The sequence below is a fragment of the Cricetulus griseus genome, chromosome 3 (genome assembly GCF_003668045.3).
Source record: "Cricetulus griseus strain 17A/GY chromosome 3, alternate assembly CriGri-PICRH-1.0, whole genome shotgun sequence".
NCBI classification, from domain to species: domain Eukaryota; kingdom Metazoa; phylum Chordata; class Mammalia; order Rodentia; family Cricetidae; genus Cricetulus; species Cricetulus griseus.
Genome location: NC_048596.1, coordinates 278,761,295 through 278,780,057, shown reverse-complemented (window position 1 = coordinate 278,780,057; position 18,763 = coordinate 278,761,295). Strand labels below are relative to the sequence as shown.

Genomic DNA, 18,763 nt, shown 5'->3' with positions numbered 1-18,763 from the left:
AACACTGAAATACCTGGGATTTGGATTGTGGCATTTGACAACATTAAATTTATACAGGAGACAGAAAAGCACCCAATCCATTTTTCTACACAACATTATAAAAAGCCTAAATTCAAACATTCACATGGAGGAAATGCCCACCTGATTGCTAACATTAGCTCCACTTCATACTTACAGCACTCATCTGAAGCAGGAAGGGAGACGTGCAAACAGCTCTCGAGCAGGCACGGATCATTAGAAAGTTTTCTTGCCTACACAAGTCTCCAAGCTGAAACCCACTGTCCCACTCCTCCCAAAGTTAAATGCATGGGAATTCCATCCCATAAAAAGAGTTGAACAAGCCAGGCGCTGGTGGTACACACCTTTAAGACCAATTCTGCACATAGCTGCATGGAAACTACTCCTTTGACACACCAGCCTTTTCAGATAGTTCTTTAGAGCCAAACCCTCAGTGTCCGAACTCAAACTCCTCTCATTGTTAAGACTTGCCTTTTCAGGCAGGCTGGTAGATCGACACATAGCCAATGCTGTTTGTCTCCCTTTGCAGGACAGCTGGAGGCACGAAATGTCTATGTAGTCTTTATTGCCATCAACTTACCCTCCTTGGAGCCTTCATGATTTCTCAGAATCGCTCATGACAAAATGGAGGGTGTCTGCTCTTTTTTTCTTGTCTGCCTGCTTCCTTTCTGTTTTAATGGCTATCCAATCTTCTATGTAAGGGAGGGCCCTGTGGTGTGGGTAGAGTCCTGATGAGGAGTAGTGGTCGCTCTTGGCTATAGAGTCGAAAGAAGTTTTCTTGCTAGTCTGGGGGAGTGTCACGCAATCACACCCCTCCCACTGGAAGCCTCATTAGAGCCTAAGCAAGTCCTGGGGCCTTTTGGAGGGTCCTGTTCCTCAAACAGCAGAGTGTAGCAACAAACAACTGTGATTAGAACTGCACATTTGTTTCTCTACTGGGTATTAAGTTTGCTTTTAGCAGATTCTCAGCCCTGGCTTTGAGGCCAAATTGAAGAACCAGGCTTTGCTTGGAGTAAATAGGAACCAGATCCACAGATGTATGGAGACAAAAGAGAGTGTGTGGTTGTTGAGATGAAAATCTGTCAGTTCCAGCACATCACTGTGTTTCAGGACTAGAGTAATGGACCATCTGAAGCAATGGGTCTGAGGTAGGCAGAAAATGTCCCCTCAAAAGCTGGAACCTGTGACTGCCTCCTCCCATGACTGAAGGGACTTTGCAAGTGTTTGGTTGAAGAGTCACAGTTGGTGGCTGGGAGTAATTCTGGAGTATTCAGGTAAGACCAACACTGTGGGGAGCCACAGCCCCAAGATGGTGCCTGGCTGGATGCCAGGGAGACCGAGCTTAGCTGTAAACAAGCCTTATTTGGAAGCGCTTAGTGGATCTGGTGTGCCTCCTCCAGCTGTGACCTATCCGGGATTGCCAGGGGGCATGAGTTAATTGGGTAATGAGCTTGCTATCCGGGATTGCCAGGGGACTGGGAGGAATAGAAGCTGAGATAAGAAGTAGAGAGAAGCTGAGGTACAAGGTTCCTGAATAAACTGCTTGAAGAAGAGTTGTGGTCGTGTCCTTCTTGCTGGTCGAGACACAACACAAGCACAAAAGTCCTAACAGTGACAACACCCTCTTAAAGAGGAATGAGGAGTAACTGTGGAAGCAGGGTTAAAAGACCCTGAATTACTGACCCAGCAAGAAATGTGTGCATAGACCCTGCAGGCAACTGGATTTTAGTTTAGCCCAGCGACACTGCCATCCCACAGAATTATAAATAAATCTGTGTCATAGGGGACTGGCTCTTGTGGTACACACCTTAATCCCAGGACTTTAGTCAAGGCCAGACAGATAGGTAGGTGTACAATAGAGAGTTCCGGGTCAGCCAGAGTGACAACAGTGAAACTCTGTCTGACAAAACAAACAAAAAAATGGATTGTTTTAAGACTTTAAGTTTGTGGTAATGTGTTAAGCCAGCAAAGACAAAGCTGATACAACATTCATCCCTTAACTTGAGGAAGACTTTGCTTTGATTGACAGACCTACCAGGCCCTACTCCTGGACAGCAGACAGGATCCAATGACCATCAGGCGGCGTTAGCAAGTAAAGAGAAAGAGGTTGTGATGACGAAATGTCAACATGTCTGGAAATCAGCTGCACCTGGATGCTGGGCTCCGACAATTCAACAGGGAAGACAAAGGAGAAAAGGGCTGGAGAAGGAAGCTCAGCGATGCTCACACCTACTAGGATGCACACAGACACACAATAGAGGGACAGCAGAAGTTTAAAAATTCTAAGCGTAGCCAAAAAGAAAACAAGGAAACTTGAAAAGGAGTGGTTTGGGGCTGGAGAGATAGCTCAGAGGTTAAGAGCATAGGCTGCTCTTCCAGAGGTCCTGAGTTCAATTCCCAGCAACCACATGGTGGCTCACAACCATCTGTTATGAGATAATGGTGCCCTCTTCTGGTGTGCAGATAAAGAAAAGAAAAGGAGTGGTTCTCAGTAGAGATGAAGGAGCTAGCTCAGCCAAATGCCTCAGCACCTAATTACACAGACCTGCTGCACAACAGGCTCAAGAATCACTGGTTTAGCTCACCAGGAAGCGTCTAGAAACTTTTTTTGTGTGGGATGATATTTAATAGAGATTTGTAGCTGGCCCAAGTGCAGACAGTAGGTGTCTGTGGACAGCTCAGCCATAAACAGGGAGCCTGTATCGAATACCCCCCTAAAGCTCACAAGATTGGACAGATTCTAAGGGTCAAAGATTGGGTAGGGTTGAGGGTACAGCTTCTTCTGGACATGACAGTGTCATTGCTCTCACCAACCCGCATCAGCCACGGTTGCCTGCACGAGATCAAGCCAGCCAACATTCCAACCCCGAAGAGCTTGAGGGCTGGTGGGGGAGGAAAAGTCAAACTTGGAGAGTTCATCCCAGCATGGATGATGACATTCCCATAGCTGCATCAGATTGAGTTCCTGTCTTGGTTGACTACCTGGTTTATATGCTCTACCACCTCCTGAGCCAACAGTCAGCTTGGGTAGAATTAATGCAACCAAAAGGGGACTGTAGGAAGGTGTGGCTGGTACCTCAGGTGAGGGTGAACAGCTCTCCCTCCCCACCCCTCTATGAGGTAATGTTAACAGGCTGGAGCTTGAGGGCGCTGACAAGTAGTCACGGCTGCTCGGATGAAGATCTAATAATAGCCCTTCTGCTTGAGGACAGCATTCTCCATCTGCGACTTCCTCCATCTCCTACAGTCTTTCTGCCCATTCTTCCTCAATGGCCCTTGAGCTTGGGTGGCTGACTTAAGTCAACGGGTGATTTCTTCCTGCTCATTGCACTGTGTTCTAACAACTGTCACATCGCAGTTTGACCAAATGTGAACATCTACAATGACAATCACTGAAGCCGGGTGGGGGTTCTGATGGCAGTCACACGCTGCCCTGCGTGAGAAGGTATGATCACAATGCAATCTGACAGGGGCATCGTATCTATTTAACAATAGAAGCTTCCCTACTATGGCTATGACCTCGCCAGCCACAGGTTTCTGTTTCATGGAGTATTATTTTCAGATGTGTTACTTTTGTTTATGCTCTGAATATTTGTTTAATGATGCAAAGATGTGTTGGATTAAATAAAATTCACCTGCAGAAGGATGGGTCAGCAACTAGCTGACAGGAAGTTGTAAGGGGTGGGGGGAGCCAGTGGAAAAGGGTTTTTATAAGGAGGGGCGAGAATGAGCACTTCTTGGGAGGCCCGAAGAGGTGAGCTGCTTGCTATTCAGCCTCTTTGGGAAGCAGGATTCTACCTCAGCCTTTGAATCTTGAGCTCTTTAGGGGGACAGAGATTTAAGTAAGTTTCCTTAGTAGCTTTGAAAGAATCAGGTGCCTAAGGGAACAGAATTTCCTCAGGCTTTGACTCTTGTGCCTAGCCACTGCTGGTAACTGCTTGGAGTTACGATTGCTGAGTAGGATAGCCATGGCTTAAAAGCTGGTCACAATTAAAAAAGAAAAACAATGATTTCTGTGTGTGAAAACAAGGATTCTCACTTCATAGTTAGAGTGGGGGAGACTCAGATTATTGAAAGTCAAGAAGTTTTTTGCAGAAGTTGGGGGTCAACCCTGAATGGCAGGTGCTCTGAGTCTCAGAGCGACCAGCTCACAACCAGACACAGGAGGCGCCTTCCTTTGTGAATAGTAATGAAGACACAGTCTCACAAGTCATCACATTGTGGGCCTTTTACTCAACAAAACCCACACGTGGTTCATCTCCACGCTTTCATCCCATGGTAAAGCTCTTTAGAGCCATGACCTTGCAGGTAAGCCTGGCTGTTACTGCTCTTCTACGCTATAAACTTGTAGTTTGTGTGTGGGGGTGGTGGGGTGGGTAGCTTAGCAGAATTGGGAAGGCTGCTAGACTAACAGGTATTAGCAGGGACCTATTTTCATTTGTAACTGGGCCTAAGCTGCCTCAAGGCACCTTGGAACAAGAGCTATCAGGTCCCCTCCCTCCCTGCGACCTTACGGCCAGGGGCAAGTGGCTGGATGCATCCAGAACAGCTTGTGCCAACATTGTATCCGATAACACACCTTGCCTGGCATGCTAATAGCATGGCATGAAGAGTCCCCAACCTAGCCTGGGGTGACAATGTTCCTGGGGCAGCCTGCACAGTGCCTTCGAGCACTACAAATGCTAGTCAGCTGACTCCCCACTCAGTCCCAGTTTGGTTTTGAAGGACTTAAATATTAGCAAAAAATATAGCCCAGAAACTGACCAAGGCTACTACTATGACTTAGTGCCTGGAATTTACCAGCCACCAGCAATTACTCCCTTACAAGGCCATAAGATAACTGGGTACCAAGAATTCCCAGATGGCCACCCTCCCCGAGGGGCTCATGAAGGAAACAGATTGCTCCACGGGCCAATGTGTCAATCATTAACAATTGAGGGTCCCTGTGAAACAAAGAGATAGCTACCATTAGCACATCCTGAGGTCTGCAGGTTTTACAACTGGTGGGGTCAGAAGGCTATCTGATTCCCAGGCCTCTCCTCAAGACAAAGGGCTTCCTAGGAACCCATGACTCTGGTCACATATTCAAGGGACAGAGAATGGAGGCCCCTCCCTAAACTTATGGTTTTTGCCTTTAAAAACGCCTGTGACTGGGGGATGGGGCTGCTCTCTAGCCTGCATGCTGAGAGAGCCCGTTTGTACAAATGTCTACCTTTCATTAAAGCCTCTTGCTGTTTGCATCAAGTTTCTGCCTCCTCCCTGGTGGTTGGGGTGGCCGCAGTCCTGGGAAAAGATTCTGGAGGCCTGAGCTTCCGGGGGTCTTACAGTTTCTCCATGTCCTGCAACCACACCGTGCAGTCTTCAACCACAGGGTCTTATACCTTAGTTCCAGCATGTGAACCACAGCAGTGACAGTTATCTGTATTGTTTTGGTGGCCAAGCACCCTTCAGAATACGGAGCACCCTGACAGGCACTCCTTGGAAGTCAGTGCACGCTGGTCACGTGACTCTGAATTAATAGCCTATGGCTTCAGAGAGGTTTGTCCACCCACAACAGGTCTTTGTGTTTTCTAATAACACTGGTAGGAGTGTCCTTAACAACTTCCCTATGCTCTGAGAGAGTCCTGTCTAGAAAACGTTGTCTCAGTCACTGTTCTATTGCTGTGAAGAGACACTGTGACCAAGGTAACTTATAAAAGAAAGCATTTAAGTACTATTTGTAATAGCCAGAACCTGGAAGCAACCTAAATGCCCCTCAACTGAAGAATGGATAGAGAAAATGTGGTACATTTACACAATGGAGTACTACTCAGTGGAAAAAAACAAACAATGGAATCTTGAAATTCGAAGGTAAATGGATGGAACTAGAAGAAACCATTCTGAGCCAGGTAACCCAGTCACAAAAAGACAAACATGGATTTTAGACATAGAGCAAAGGATTACCAGCCTACAATCCACACCGCTAGAGAAGCTAGGAAACAAGGAGGACTCTAAAAGAGACATACATGGTCCCCCAGAGAAGGGGAAAGAGACAAGATCTCCTGAGCAAATTGGGAGCATGGGGGGAGGGGAGAGGGAGCTAGGAGAATGAGAAGGGGAGAAGAGAGGTGAGGAGGACATGAGGGAGCAGGAAGGTTGAGTTGGGGGAAGAATAGAGGAGAGCAAGATAAGAGATATTATAATAGAAGGAGCCATTATGAGAGAAATCAGGCACTAGGGAAATGTCTGGCGATCTACAAAGATGACATCAACTAACAATCTAAGCAACAGTGGAGAGGCTACCTCAAATGCCCTCCCCTGATAATGAGATTGATGACTGACTTATATGGCATCCTAGAGCCTTCATCCAGCAGCTGATGGAAGCAGAAGCAGACACCCACAGCTAAACACTGACCTGAACTGGAATCCAGTTGCAGAGAAGGAGGAGTGATGAGCAAAGGGGGTCAAGACCAGTCTGGAGAAACCCACAGCAACAGCTGACCTGAACATGTGGGAGCTCTTGGTTCCCAGACTGATAGCTGGGAAACCAGCATGGGTCTGATCCAGACACCATGAACGTGGGTGTCACTGAGGCCTTGGAAATCTACAGGACCTCCTGTAGTAGTTCAGTACTTGTCCCTAGCATAGGAATGGACTTTGGAAGCCCATTCCACATAGAGGGATACTCCCTCAGTCTAGACACATGGGGGAGGGCCTAGGACCTATCCCAAAAGATATGACTCTGAAGACCCCCTATGGAAGGCCTCACCCTCCCTGGGGAGCAGAAAGGGTATGGGATGGGTAGGGTGTTAGTTGGGGGGGCAGGGGAGGAGGGGGGAGAGAGGGAACTGGGATTAACATGTAAAATAATTTTGTTTCTAATTTAAATAAAAAAATGGAGGGGAAAAAAGCATTTAATTGGGGCTGGCTTACAGTTTCAAAGGGAGTCCAGGACCATCAAGGTGGGGGCCATGGCGGTGGAGCAGTAGCCAAGATCTGATGTCTTAACCACAAAGGGAGGAGGAGAGCTGGGAACTGAACCTCAAAGTCCAGCACAGTGACACACCTACCCCAACAAGGCCACACCTCCTAATCCTCCCTAACAACTGGGAAGCAAACATGCAAATGCATCAGCCCTGTGGGGGCCAGTCTCATTCAAACTACCACAAGTTGTTTATTGGAAAGATAAAAACGGGTGGGGGTATGGATGAGGTCATCAGGCACTGCTCAGTTGTTTATTGTTGTGGGGGTTTAAGGAGATGTTCAGAGTGAACCTGCTTCCTCACCCAGATAGGGAAACTGGGAACCCTTGAAAGAGATTCTGCAACTGTTCTCAAACCCCAGCCACTTATTAAAAAACGTGCAAAAGAGCCCCGCAGCCCCTGGAGAGACGGCTCAGGGGTTAAGAGCACTTTCAGAGGTCCTAACTTCAATTCCCAGCAACCACATGGTGGCTCACAACCATCTGTTATGAGATCTGGTGCCCTCTTCTGGCACGCACTGTATACATGATAAATAAATAAATATTAAAAAAAAAAGTGCAAAAGAATCCCAGCACTGGGGAGGCAGAGAAAGGATCTCTGTGAGTTCAAGGCCAGCCTGGTTTACAGAGCGAGTGCCAGGACAGCCAGGGCTACACAGAGAAACCTTGTCTTGAAAAGACAAAACAAAACAAAAAACCGTGAGGATAATACCAGTGTTCAGAGCCAGAACCCAGGGCCGTGCACCCCAATAGCCAGCAACGGTAAGTGCAGCCAGAGAAGCAGAGGCCGGAGGGACACCACGAGTTCGAGGCCATCCTTGGGCTGCACAGTGAGCCAGGTCCTGAAAGACAAAATCCTGCTTCGCCGCTACCTCGGAGGTCATCGTTTGCGGTGTGGCGGGTGGGTGGGCGGGGAGGCGATGGCTCAGGCCTGGAGGACTGAGCGCAGGGCGGCTCGCACAGGGCGGCTCGCACAGGGCGGCTCGCACAGGGCGGCTCGCACAGGGCGGCTCGCACAGGGCGGCTCGCACAGGGCGGGGAGGAGGGCGGCGCCGCGGGGCTGGGGCCTGGGCTGCAGCTCCGCCGGAAGTGCCCGCCCGTCTGCCCGCCCGCCGGGGCTGCTTCGGCGGAGAACGCTCTCGCACGGCGACCGGACCCGGCGCCCCGCAGCCCGCAGCCCCGCAGCCCGCGGCCGGCAGGTGAGCGCCGCGCCTCTCCCGCGGGACGCAGCGCGGGCAGCCGCCTGCTGCCGCCGCCTCCCGCATCCTCCTCCACCCTTCGCCATCCCCTCTTCTCTGTCTCTCCCGCCTCCCTCCTCTGCCCTCCCCGGCAAACCCTGCAAGTGGCCCGCGAGTCCCCGGGGTCGCCCGCCACAGGCAGCCGCAGCCGACTTTCTGGGATGCTCCTTGCCGGGGTGGAACTACCTAACAACTTGTTGCGTGCTAGAAGCGCTCGCTGGGGTTTTGATACTCTTCTGTGTTTAAAAATGTTAACGATTACTTTAAAAATGTAAGACAAGATTGGGAAACAATCCCAGTTTTGATGAGCCCCTTTCTAGCGATTTATGCATGGTGAATTGGTTGGGAAAGTCACCAAGGGCTAGCCATTTCCAGGTATCGCATCTCGAAGTCTGCTGTTTTTTTTTTTTTTTTTTTATTTAGCTTTCAAGGTTTGAGGCTTTCTTTGTCTGGTTACGGGGTCTCAGGGCCCTACTTTTTTTTTTTTTTTTTCCATACTGAGGAATGTTCTTTAGAAGTGGGGTAAAATGCACACCAGTTTGATGAACTGTTCAGCGGTGATGGAGTGACTGACCATGGAGTGAATGATGAATGGCCATCGCTCGGGTCAGATTTGACGGTTTTATTTCCGAAGGTGATGGCCGGGGTGCCTGGGAAGCTACAATCAGTAGTGTTGGGTGTTAGGGCATTGCAACTCATGCTACTCATCTTAAGAAAGAGAGGCTCAGTCACTTCCCCTTGTAAATAGAAAACAATAGTCGGTAGACTACTGAAGACTCTGTCAGGGCAGACACTCCTGAAAGTTTTCATGGACAGTAAGTTTCATTCTTAAGAAGTGTAAAGAAAATATGTTGGTTTTTTAAGGCCTAATTCTCCCTCTTAGGGAGTGCTTATTATGTTTTCCCACATTTAAATGAATAAGTTTTGTGCAAAAATAACAGAAATGTTGCTTGTAGGGAAGCCTGTGTGTGTATGTGTGAGTGTGTGTCTGTGTGTCTGTGTGTGAGAGTGTGTGTGAGTGTGTGAGTATGTGTGTATGTGTGTGTGAGTGTGAGTGTGTGTGAGTGTGTGTGAGTGTGTGTGAGTGTGTGAGTGTGTGTGAGAGTGTGTGTATGTGAGTGTGTGTATATGTGTGTGTGAGTGTGAGTGTGTGTGTGTGAGTGTGAGAGTGTGTGTATGTGAGTATGTGTGTGTGTGTCTGTGTGTGTGTATGTGAGTGTGAGTGGTGTGTATGTGAGTGAGTGGTGTGTGTGTGAGTGTGTGAGTGGTGTGTGTGTGTGAGAGTGTGAGTGTGTGTATGTGTGTGTGTGTGTGTGTCTGTGTGTGTGTGTGTGTGTGTGTGGTGGAGGTGATGAGACACTGTGACCTGTTCTGGCCTTAGGCCTTGAAGTCCGTGTGCTTTTTCCTTACTGGTGGCAAGTCTGGCTATTGATGGGGATGGGAAGGGTTTACATGTGTTTGTTTTTAGGGGTAGGGCACAAAGAGCAGGGAGCTCTTTCTATGTGTTTCCATGGCCACCTCCTGCAGGGAAGGCCTGCCAGTGTCCTGTTCAAAGTGCCAGAGTAGTAAAGATAGGACCTGGGAACAGGCCCCTGTGGGGCAGTTGGGGTGGGGGTGGGGGAAGGGAGTTTGGGCCTGAGGAGCAGCCCTGCCCCTGGGAGTCCTGGGTGCTGAGGGGAAAGAAGGGAGGTTGTGAGCCCTTTGCTTTTCCCTCGAGTTTCTTTACATGGTTGTCACTTTTTCTTCCTTTAAAAAAATTCAGGGTTTAGGACCTAACATGAAAAATAACATCCATAATTTCTTTTAGAAAGCAATTCTTGATTGGGAAAAGAAAAAAAATAAAGGTAGGAGAAGTGGCCTTAAAATACCTTTCCTGCTGGGGAAATGGCTCTGGAGTGTGAGTGCAGGAGCTTCGCCCCACCGTGAAAAGCCACATGTGCCCTGCGACCCCAACTCCCAACTGGTTGGACAGGACACAGACCCCAGGAGTCTCCACACAGCTGGTCCAGAAGAGTCAGTGAAATGCCCTGGCTCAAAAGTGAGTGAGAGATCCACAGAGGGGGAGATGCTGCACATGGAGGGGGCACCCCCCACATGTGTGCACGCCAACATGTGAACATGCATAACACACACACAGCCCCCCACATGTGTGCACGCCAACATGTGAACATGCATAACATACACACAGCCCCCCACATGTGTGCACACCAACATGTAAACATGCATAACACACACACAGCCCCCCGCATGTGTGCACACCGACATGTAAACATGCATAACACACACACAGCCCCCCACATGTGTGCACACCGACATGTAAACATGCATAACACACACACAGCCCCCTGCATGTGTGCACACCAACATGTAAACATGCATAACACACACACAGCCCCCCACATGTGTACACACCAACATGTAGGCATGCATAACACACATATAGGCTTTAGCTTTAATCTTGGAAACCGAAAGATTGAACACTTTAAAAATTCTGTGACAGTTTCACACCTAAAAAATCCCCACAGGATCCCAGGCTTTGAAGTTACTGGTGGAATTAGTTAGGGAAAGACTTGGCTTGAAGTTTTCAGGTGTTTCGATCCCCAGAGTGACTGGGATCTGCGTGCCTGACACAAATGCTCACATAGACTGTTACATGGTGACGGTAGCTTATGTCTCAGTCTGATCATTTCCATTTCCAAAGCTGGCGCCCCCTCCCTGTATGTGTTTTTACTTCTCTATAAACGACGTGTGTGTACTAATTACCCTCATGTTATTTCACTTTTAGCTGATATTGCTGCCATGTCAGTGGGGGGTTAGCGCATGCTTCAAATCTTTCACTTAATTTGGGACCATTTCCTGTGGGGTCTGCTTATATCCTGGGGGTTTTTACTTAGTGCAGGGCTCATGTTCAGAGCCTGTGCCTCGCCTGGCCTATTTTTGTGCTGCCTTTGTAAGTTTCATTTGTGGCTTTTACGTCCACCCTGACTGCTATTCCTTGTAAGGGCTCCTGCAGTTGAAATCCGCCCACGCACCCCACTGTAGTTGGGATGTGGCTGTCTGCCTCCCACCCTTCAGGCATGCCAGTGACTTTCTGACAGGGGGACCTGCCTGCCGGGGATGTCCACTTGTGTTTTACGATCTTGTCATACAGTTGGAGGGAAACCGTGAAGTACGAGTGCTTCACGGACAGTATGCATGCATGCACACTGTATGCAGGTGTCATGGCATGTTCATGAAATGCATTGCTCCCCTGTGGCTGGATGAGAAGGAACGTTCTTCTTCCTACCTCAGTGTCTTGTCACCCTCACCCTCTGGGATGCAGTGCCCCAGGAGACAGCTGGACTTCGGCTTAGGCGGTTGTCACATCTGATCCCCAGGAGGCATGGTAGCACTTTCTCCTTTCCAGAGTTCTGTGGTTAAACCTTTCGGGTGAAGGTGACAGTTTTCCTCGATACCCTCTTTAGGTTTTACAGCCGCCACAGACAACAGTCACCAGGTGAGCTGTTTAGTTTTTTTTTTTTTTTTTTTTTTTTTGTGTGTGTGTATGAATTTGGCACAAGCTGGGGCCTTCTGGGAAGAGGGAACCTCAATTGAAGATTTGCCTCCATCAGATTGGCTTGTGGGCTTTATCTGCGATGCATTTTCTTGATTAAGATTGATGTGGGTTGCTCAGGCTCACTGTGGGCGGTGCCGTCCCTGGGCAGGTGGTCCTGTATGGTATTCAGAAGCAGGCTGAGCAAGCCATGGAGAGCAAACCAGAAAGCAGCATCAGTTCCTGCCTTGAGTTCTTACCCTGACTCCCCTCAGTGATGTGGGAACTTTATAAGTTGAGTAAACCCTCAGGAGGCAATCTAGGACAGCAGGGTTATCTCACAGAGTGGTCTGCAGGTTCCAGTTAGAAACAGGCTCTCAGTTAACCATGCTAAGATGGCAAAATCTCTGTCTCTTTGGGGTAGAGGCCTTTCTCTTCTGCCTTCTCTTCTTCGGGAGGTGGTGACTAGCTCCTTTGGCGTGAAGGGGGGCAGCTTCCCCACTTCCTGGTGCTGGCACTATGGCTGCATTTAACAGGGAAGGCGTAAAGGGCTACAAGATGCAGCTCTAAGGTTTGCTAAAGTTGCAGTCTTATCTCTTTCTTACATGGTATTTATTTTCATGGTTTTGCTCTTATATTAAAAATATCTTTGTTGAAGAAGAATGAAATTAGAACAATGGGGGAACAATTCTACACCATATAACTTATCAGTGTCTTTGCTTTTATGCATTTGCCATGTATAGCTAGGAAAACATTTTCATGGACTGGATGGTTTTAAGCTTTTTATTTTCCAACAAAACAGAAACGTACTCCACTGGCTGTTCTGTAACGTTTTCAGTCTATAGTTTACACTGATGATTTTGTTTTATAGATTAACACTTTAGATTTTACTCTTTCTTGTAATTCCCTGTGTTGGTAAGCTCAGCTAGGCGATTCTTCTCCACACAATACTGGCCAGGGCTATAGTCCTTGGAAAACTCAACTTGGGAAGCTGAGACTTCATGATGGCTCGTTGGCTGTTACCAGATTTAAAAATTGTCCTGCTCATTTCTTAGCAGGGACAGGATTTTATTACCCTAGTCAAGTAATTGATTGGTCTGGCTTTCCTGGAACTGGAGAGCTGGTGTTTACTGTCTGTTCCTTTCTGTGGCTGGCATTGAGGCAGCAGACAGGCTATTCCTTATCCACCCTAGCCACGCCCCCCACACTCCCTGTGCCCCCTCCACACCCTCACACCCCTCACGCCCCCCCCCCACTACTGCTGCCCATATCCTTTCTGCATCACTTTTGCTAGGTCTCAAAGAGACAGGGCTGCTCTGGGCTCATTCTGATGGATACACTGGCCTTGCCCACCCTGCAGAGACTTTGATCAATGCAGAGATGAGCCTTAGACCAGGAAGCTGCTTTAAACGGCTATATCTGCTCTTCTGCAAAGAGTGAACAGAAAGCCTGCGTACAGGGGGCAGACAGCTAGCTGTAGGTCCGGCTGTTGGGAAAGGCTCTTCTGTGTAGAGGGGCTTTGGTGCAAACGCTGGAAGAAAGCCAATCAGTCACAAAAGAGCTAGGAAGATCAACAAAACCTCAGCTCCCAAATGGCAGGGAAATACAAACATTTCTCCAGAGATAAATGGGTCACTTTCTTTAGTGACTCCCTCACCAGGGCCATGTTGGCCCTATCTGGAGGGAACTGAGGAGAAGAGGTGTGGTCTCCAGCCTTCCTTAGCATCACCGGTCTCTGTGTCTGCCTGAGTCTTGAAATTGAGTGTGTTTGCCTTGAGTCAGAAAATTTGCATTTTCAACAATGGGTAACGATGACCCATCGATCACACTGAAGAACTGTTAACCAGGGTCTGGAGAGGTGGCCCAGTGGTTAGCAGTACTTGTTGCTTTTTCCGAGGGCCTGGGTTTGGGTCCCAGCACAGCATGGTGGCTTACAACCATCCTTAACTCCAGTGCCAGGGGATCTGAAGCTGTCTGCTGACCTCTGAGGGCGCCAGGCACTCACAAGGACAGGCTTTTCTTGTCCTTCCCTAAACAGTGTGGCTCCTGGGAGGAGTGTAGGCTAAGCCATTCATGATAGGGATTGCACCCTAAGAAGCGGTGTCTGCCAGGGTTCGTGGCATAAAGGGTGACTGCACGGTAGTGTTACCTTCCTGGTGGCACAGCACTTGTAAACACAGCACACACTGAAGCCAGGACTGTGCTGGCTAACACTTTCTTATGCACACAGGGTAGGGTTGTTTTGCCAAAGAGTCTTACTGTTTTGTAGCTCAGGCCAGCCTAGAATTTGCCATCCTGCCTTATTTATCTTCCCGAGAGCAGGGATGACAGGCATGACCCACCATGTCCAGGTGTATAGCCATGTTTTTACATCTCACTTTCTGGAAACTATAAACATCCAGAATTTGGGGAACCCTGGTTTACCATTGGGGGAGAGAAGAAAGCCACGTCCATGCTTCCTGGTGACTTCATGAAGGAAGTTAACTGGACTTGGTGGATTTGCCTTGCATCTCTTTTAGAGGAAGTTTGTGACCGTGTAATGATTGTTAATGTTTAAGCCCCACAATGGTCCTATTCAGGTTTCTGATTAAACCGTTCACTTCCGTCTTATATCTGGAAAGCAGTTATAGAAGCTGTGGTCATATCAGGAAAGCCACGCTTACAGAAAATGCCAGCTGTGGGCTGTGGACTGAGTTCACTGACTCAGAGGCAGCTGGAGACAGGGCATACTGATGTTTTACACTCAAAAGTGATGCAATTGATGGTCGGAGCCCCTGAAGAGCTTGGTGCTGCCTGGGCAGGATGTGCTCTCAGGATGTTGGCGTTTGAACTAACTGCTCTGTGGATTGCTGTCTGGGTATGGGTGGGGCCTATCCTGAGGGTAGGGACAGGGGTGTGTTATTTCTGCTTTGGTGACTTTGTGTCCTAAGCAGGTTTCTGTTGATGTGAGAACACTGTGGCCAAAAGCAACTTTGGGAGGAAAGTGTTTATTTGACTTACGGGTTATAGTTCATCACTGAAGGAAGCCAAGGCAGGAACTGAAGCAGAGACCATGGTGGAGAGACCATTGGCTGCTGACTGCCTTGCTTCCCATGACTTCCTCAGTTTGCTTTCTGACACTACCCAGGACCACCTGCCCAGAGGTGGTGCAGCTCATAGTGAGCCGAGTCCTCGTGCATCACCTATCAATCAAGAGATGCCCCACAGCCTTGCCCACAGGCCAGCCTGAAGGAGGCGTCTCTGCCAGTAGGTTCCTCTTCCCAGGTGAGGAGAGCTTATGCCAAGCTGACAAAAAAAAACTGACTGGTGAGCATGGCTAGCCTGACTCTTCTCATTTGATTGCTCAAATGTATTTGGTTATATGATTAAAAATCTGTGCAAAAGTGTGTTTTTTTTTTGTTTTGTTTTTTTTGAGGCTGGTTTCTTCGTGTAGCCCTGGATGTCCTGGAACTCACTGTGTAGACCAGGCTGGCCTTGAACTCAGAGATCCACCTGCCTCTGATTAAAGACCTGTGCCACCACCACCTGGCCTAAAAAAAGGAAAAATTTTAAAATGGGAAATACTTAGTGTGTCTGATAGGTCATCCCTTGTTCTTTGCTCCCTCCCTCTCTCCTTCCTTCCTTCCTCTCCTCTCTGCCTTCTTTCCCTCCCTCCCTTCCTTCCTCCCTCCCTCCCTCCCTCCCTCCCTCCCTTCCTTCCTCCCTCCCTCCCTCCCCCTGGCCAGCACTTGGGAGACAGGAGGCAGTTGTATTTCTTTGAGTTTGAAGCCAGCCTGGTCTGCATAGTGAGTTCCAGGACAGCTAGAGCTGCATAGAGACCCTGTCCAAACAGACCACCTTTAAATCAAGGTCTCTATCCGCACTGCCTGCTTGGTGCTGAGATTCTAACCCAAGAGCCTCATTTGTGCTAAGCACAGTCTGCCATTGGGCTACATCCTCAGGGTCCCTTCTGTTTTCTAAAAGAAGAAAGTAACTTTAGGCACAGCATACTGGCTGCTGATGCCCGCAATCCCAGCACTCAGGAGGCCGAAGCAGGAGAATCACTGAACTACGGAGTACCACCCTGTCTTAAAAACAGACAAAATTATCTTTTAAGAAAATAGTAACTCTTCCAGAGCGAGTGCAAGGATAGGCTCCAAAAGCTACAGAGAAACCCTGACAAAAAAAGAAAGAAAATAGTAACTCTAACCAGTTGGTTGAAGTTTTAAGATACAGTAAAGCCAGTGAGTGAGCATCCACAGCTTTTTCATGGCTTTTCTGATTTATGGAGACATTTACCCTGTTGTGGTGTCTGTAGTCCCAGCAGGTGGGTAGCTAGGACTGGAGGCTACGGAGTTCAAGGCCAGCCTGGTCTGCACAGTGGAACTGTTCTCCCAATCCCACTGCCAAAGACTGAGACTTTTTTTTTTTTTTTAAAGATTTATTATGTATGCAATGTTCTGTCTGCATGTTCACCTGCAGGCCAAAAGAGGGCACCAGATCTCATTTCAGATGGTTGTGAGCCTTCTTGTGGTTGCTGGGAATTGAGCTCAGAGCCTCTGGAAGAGCAGCCAGTGCTCTTAACTGCCTAGCCATCTCTCCAGCTCACCTTTCCTGCCTTTTTTTTTTTTTTAAAAAAACAAAAAACAAAAAACAAAAAAACAAAAAACAAAATAAAACCACAAAACAGTTTTTATGTTCACAGCAGGGAAGCCTGGACATGGGAGGGTTGCAGAGTTTAGACAGTTTAGATTTTTATAGTCTAAAGTGGGCCAAAGAAAAGTGAAGAATCCTGTCTGTTGTCCGTGTCCTCTGTGGCTGATCAGTCACTCAGCTGTGTGGCCTTGCCAGTCAAGCGTTGCCTCTCCCTCCTTGCAGCTGCTTTTCCACCTGAGACCCTTGTTCCCACCACAAGCAGGGTGGTTCTTGGCTTTGAAGTTTGCATGCCTTCCTGGGCGGTCATGCCCTAGTCTACAGTCAGGAAGGAGTTCCTTTTTCTTGGGGTTATTGTGTGAACATATTCTGCTGTGGCCACACTCCCAAGCCACCCACTGGTGACGTTTATCAGCCCTGCCTCAGTGGACATCGGAGTGAAAGGAGAGCCAGCAGCAGGCGCAGGGTTAGTCACTTCCGTATCACTGTAACCAAAGCTGTGGATGGAAACAATGAATCAATTTAAGGGAAAGTTTATCTTAGCTCCTGGTTTCAGGGGGATTTCAGGTTCTTATGGTTCCCAGCTCATCTCAGCCTGACTGCACATCTGGCTTCCATCCTGCTCCTGGGAAGGACAAGTCCTTTCTACGTGTGACATTGCGCATGATATAATTAACTCAAACCAGTTCACACTCACTTCCAGCGTGGCGTTCCCGAGTTGCTTATGGAGGCTTCATTGGGGGTGGCAGCTATTATGTGAGGGTGAACGACCAAAGCCTCCCCTGCTCTCTGGATAGCCTGGAGAGTGTCTGATTTCTCACAGATGGGGATACAGGTTTTGTTATTCCTGGTTGCCAGCGTGAGTAACCTCAGATTACACTGGAGATGTGAGTGCTACGATGCACCCATTATACAGATGAGCAATTTGGGAGTCAAGAGGCATGGTGCCGTGTTGAGCACTGAGTGGTGTCAGTCCACAAGCCTCAGCCTGGAGCACTGACCTCACCATTCAGGCATGTAGACCTGTGGCTGTGGGTAGTGGCTCTTCATGGAAGGGTCCATGTGTGATGGAGTGTATGAGTCAGAGGCTCCTCACGTTTGCCTTCCTGTGGTCTGACGCTTTGGGGATGGTAGACTTAGCATGCAAACTTGTGTGTTTTTATTTGGCAGATTCTCAGCCCTGGTTTTAAGATGGTGGGATTGGGAAATGGGCGTCGCAGCATGAAGTCTCCGCCCCTTATCCTGGCTGCCCTGGTGGCCTGTGTCATTGTTCTGGGCTTCAACTACTGGATTGCAAGCTCCAGAAGCGTGGAACTCCAGGTATGTTGTTTGTTTCGAGTGTATGGAATCCATTAAATGTTTAAAGTAGCTGGATGACAGCTCCATGGGCTCCTGAATCACTGTTAGTCAATGCCTTGGGTTCCTGTAGCCCCCACCAATAGTACTTGAGGTCCCAACCCCCTCCCTGGTCTCATGCCCCAGCCCAGTACTGCTTATTCTGTGACTATTGAGTTACAGTGCCTGTTGAGCACTTGGGGAGGCCTGCAACGCTGACCTACAGCGATGGACTGGATACCGCCCATTCAGTCCACTGGCGAAACCAAGGACCCTGTGGACATTCATTTTAGGTTAGGGGCCAATTCTGGATGAGGCCATGCAGTCCTGATTGTTGTTGGCTTGGTTTTTGTCAGCTTGACACAAGAGTCTTCTGAGAAAAGGGAGCTTCCATAGATGGGCCTGTAGCCAAGCCTGTGGGACATTTCTTCATTAGTGATTGACGTAGGTGAGCCTGTTCCAATGTGGGGTGGTGCCCATCCTGGAAGGAGAGAGGAGTCCCTGGGCAGATAGACTGTAGTTACACAGAAAGTGGCTAAACAGACAAGACGAGCAAACCAGTAAGCAGTACTCCTATGTTCTCCGCCTCAGTTCCTGTCTCCAGGTTCCTGCCCTGACTTCCCTCAGTGATCAGGACATGTCAGCCAAACAAGCCCTTTCTTCCCCAGGCTGCTTTTGGTTCTGGTGTCTATCATATCAGCAGAAACCTACCTAAGACACATACTGCTGACAGACTTGAAGTCCTCTGAAGCCTCCTCCTTCCTAGGTCATAGTTGCTGTTTTTGCTCTGCCAATCTAGTCCTGCAAGGAATATGCTCATCCGTCCCCTAAAAGTCTTGGTCATTGGCTGCCTCTGGCAAGTGTCTGATTAAAGTATGTTAGCAAGTCCCCACCTTGTGTCCCTCGGGTTAGCTTGCACCCACCACCCCTTCCCTTGCTCTGTTCTTTGCTGGGCTGTAAGCTTCGGTCCTGTGAGGTCTTTGTTGAGGGAGCTGGCATTATCTCTGCCGATGATATGGACCTTGGACTTCAGGGCTGTGGTCTCCT

The 18,763-nt window shown here is 48.7% G+C and overlaps 1 protein-coding gene across 2 annotated transcripts in view; it reads left to right on the top strand.

The window, feature by feature from the left end:
* The first annotated feature begins 8,071 nt into the window (after positions 1–8,071).
* Positions 8,072–18,763, top strand: part of LOC100772389 (Golgi membrane protein 1) — a 42,300-nt gene continuing 31,608 nt past the window's right edge. For both annotated transcript variants that reach the window (XM_027409699.2, XM_027409698.2), the window contains exons 1-2: positions 8,072–8,178; positions 17,552–17,701. In XM_027409699.2, the coding sequence (XP_027265500.1) occupies positions 17,573–17,701 (129 nt within the window). In that variant the 5' untranslated portion in view covers positions 8,072–8,178; positions 17,552–17,572. The remainder of the gene's footprint in view (positions 8,179–17,551; positions 17,702–18,763) is intronic.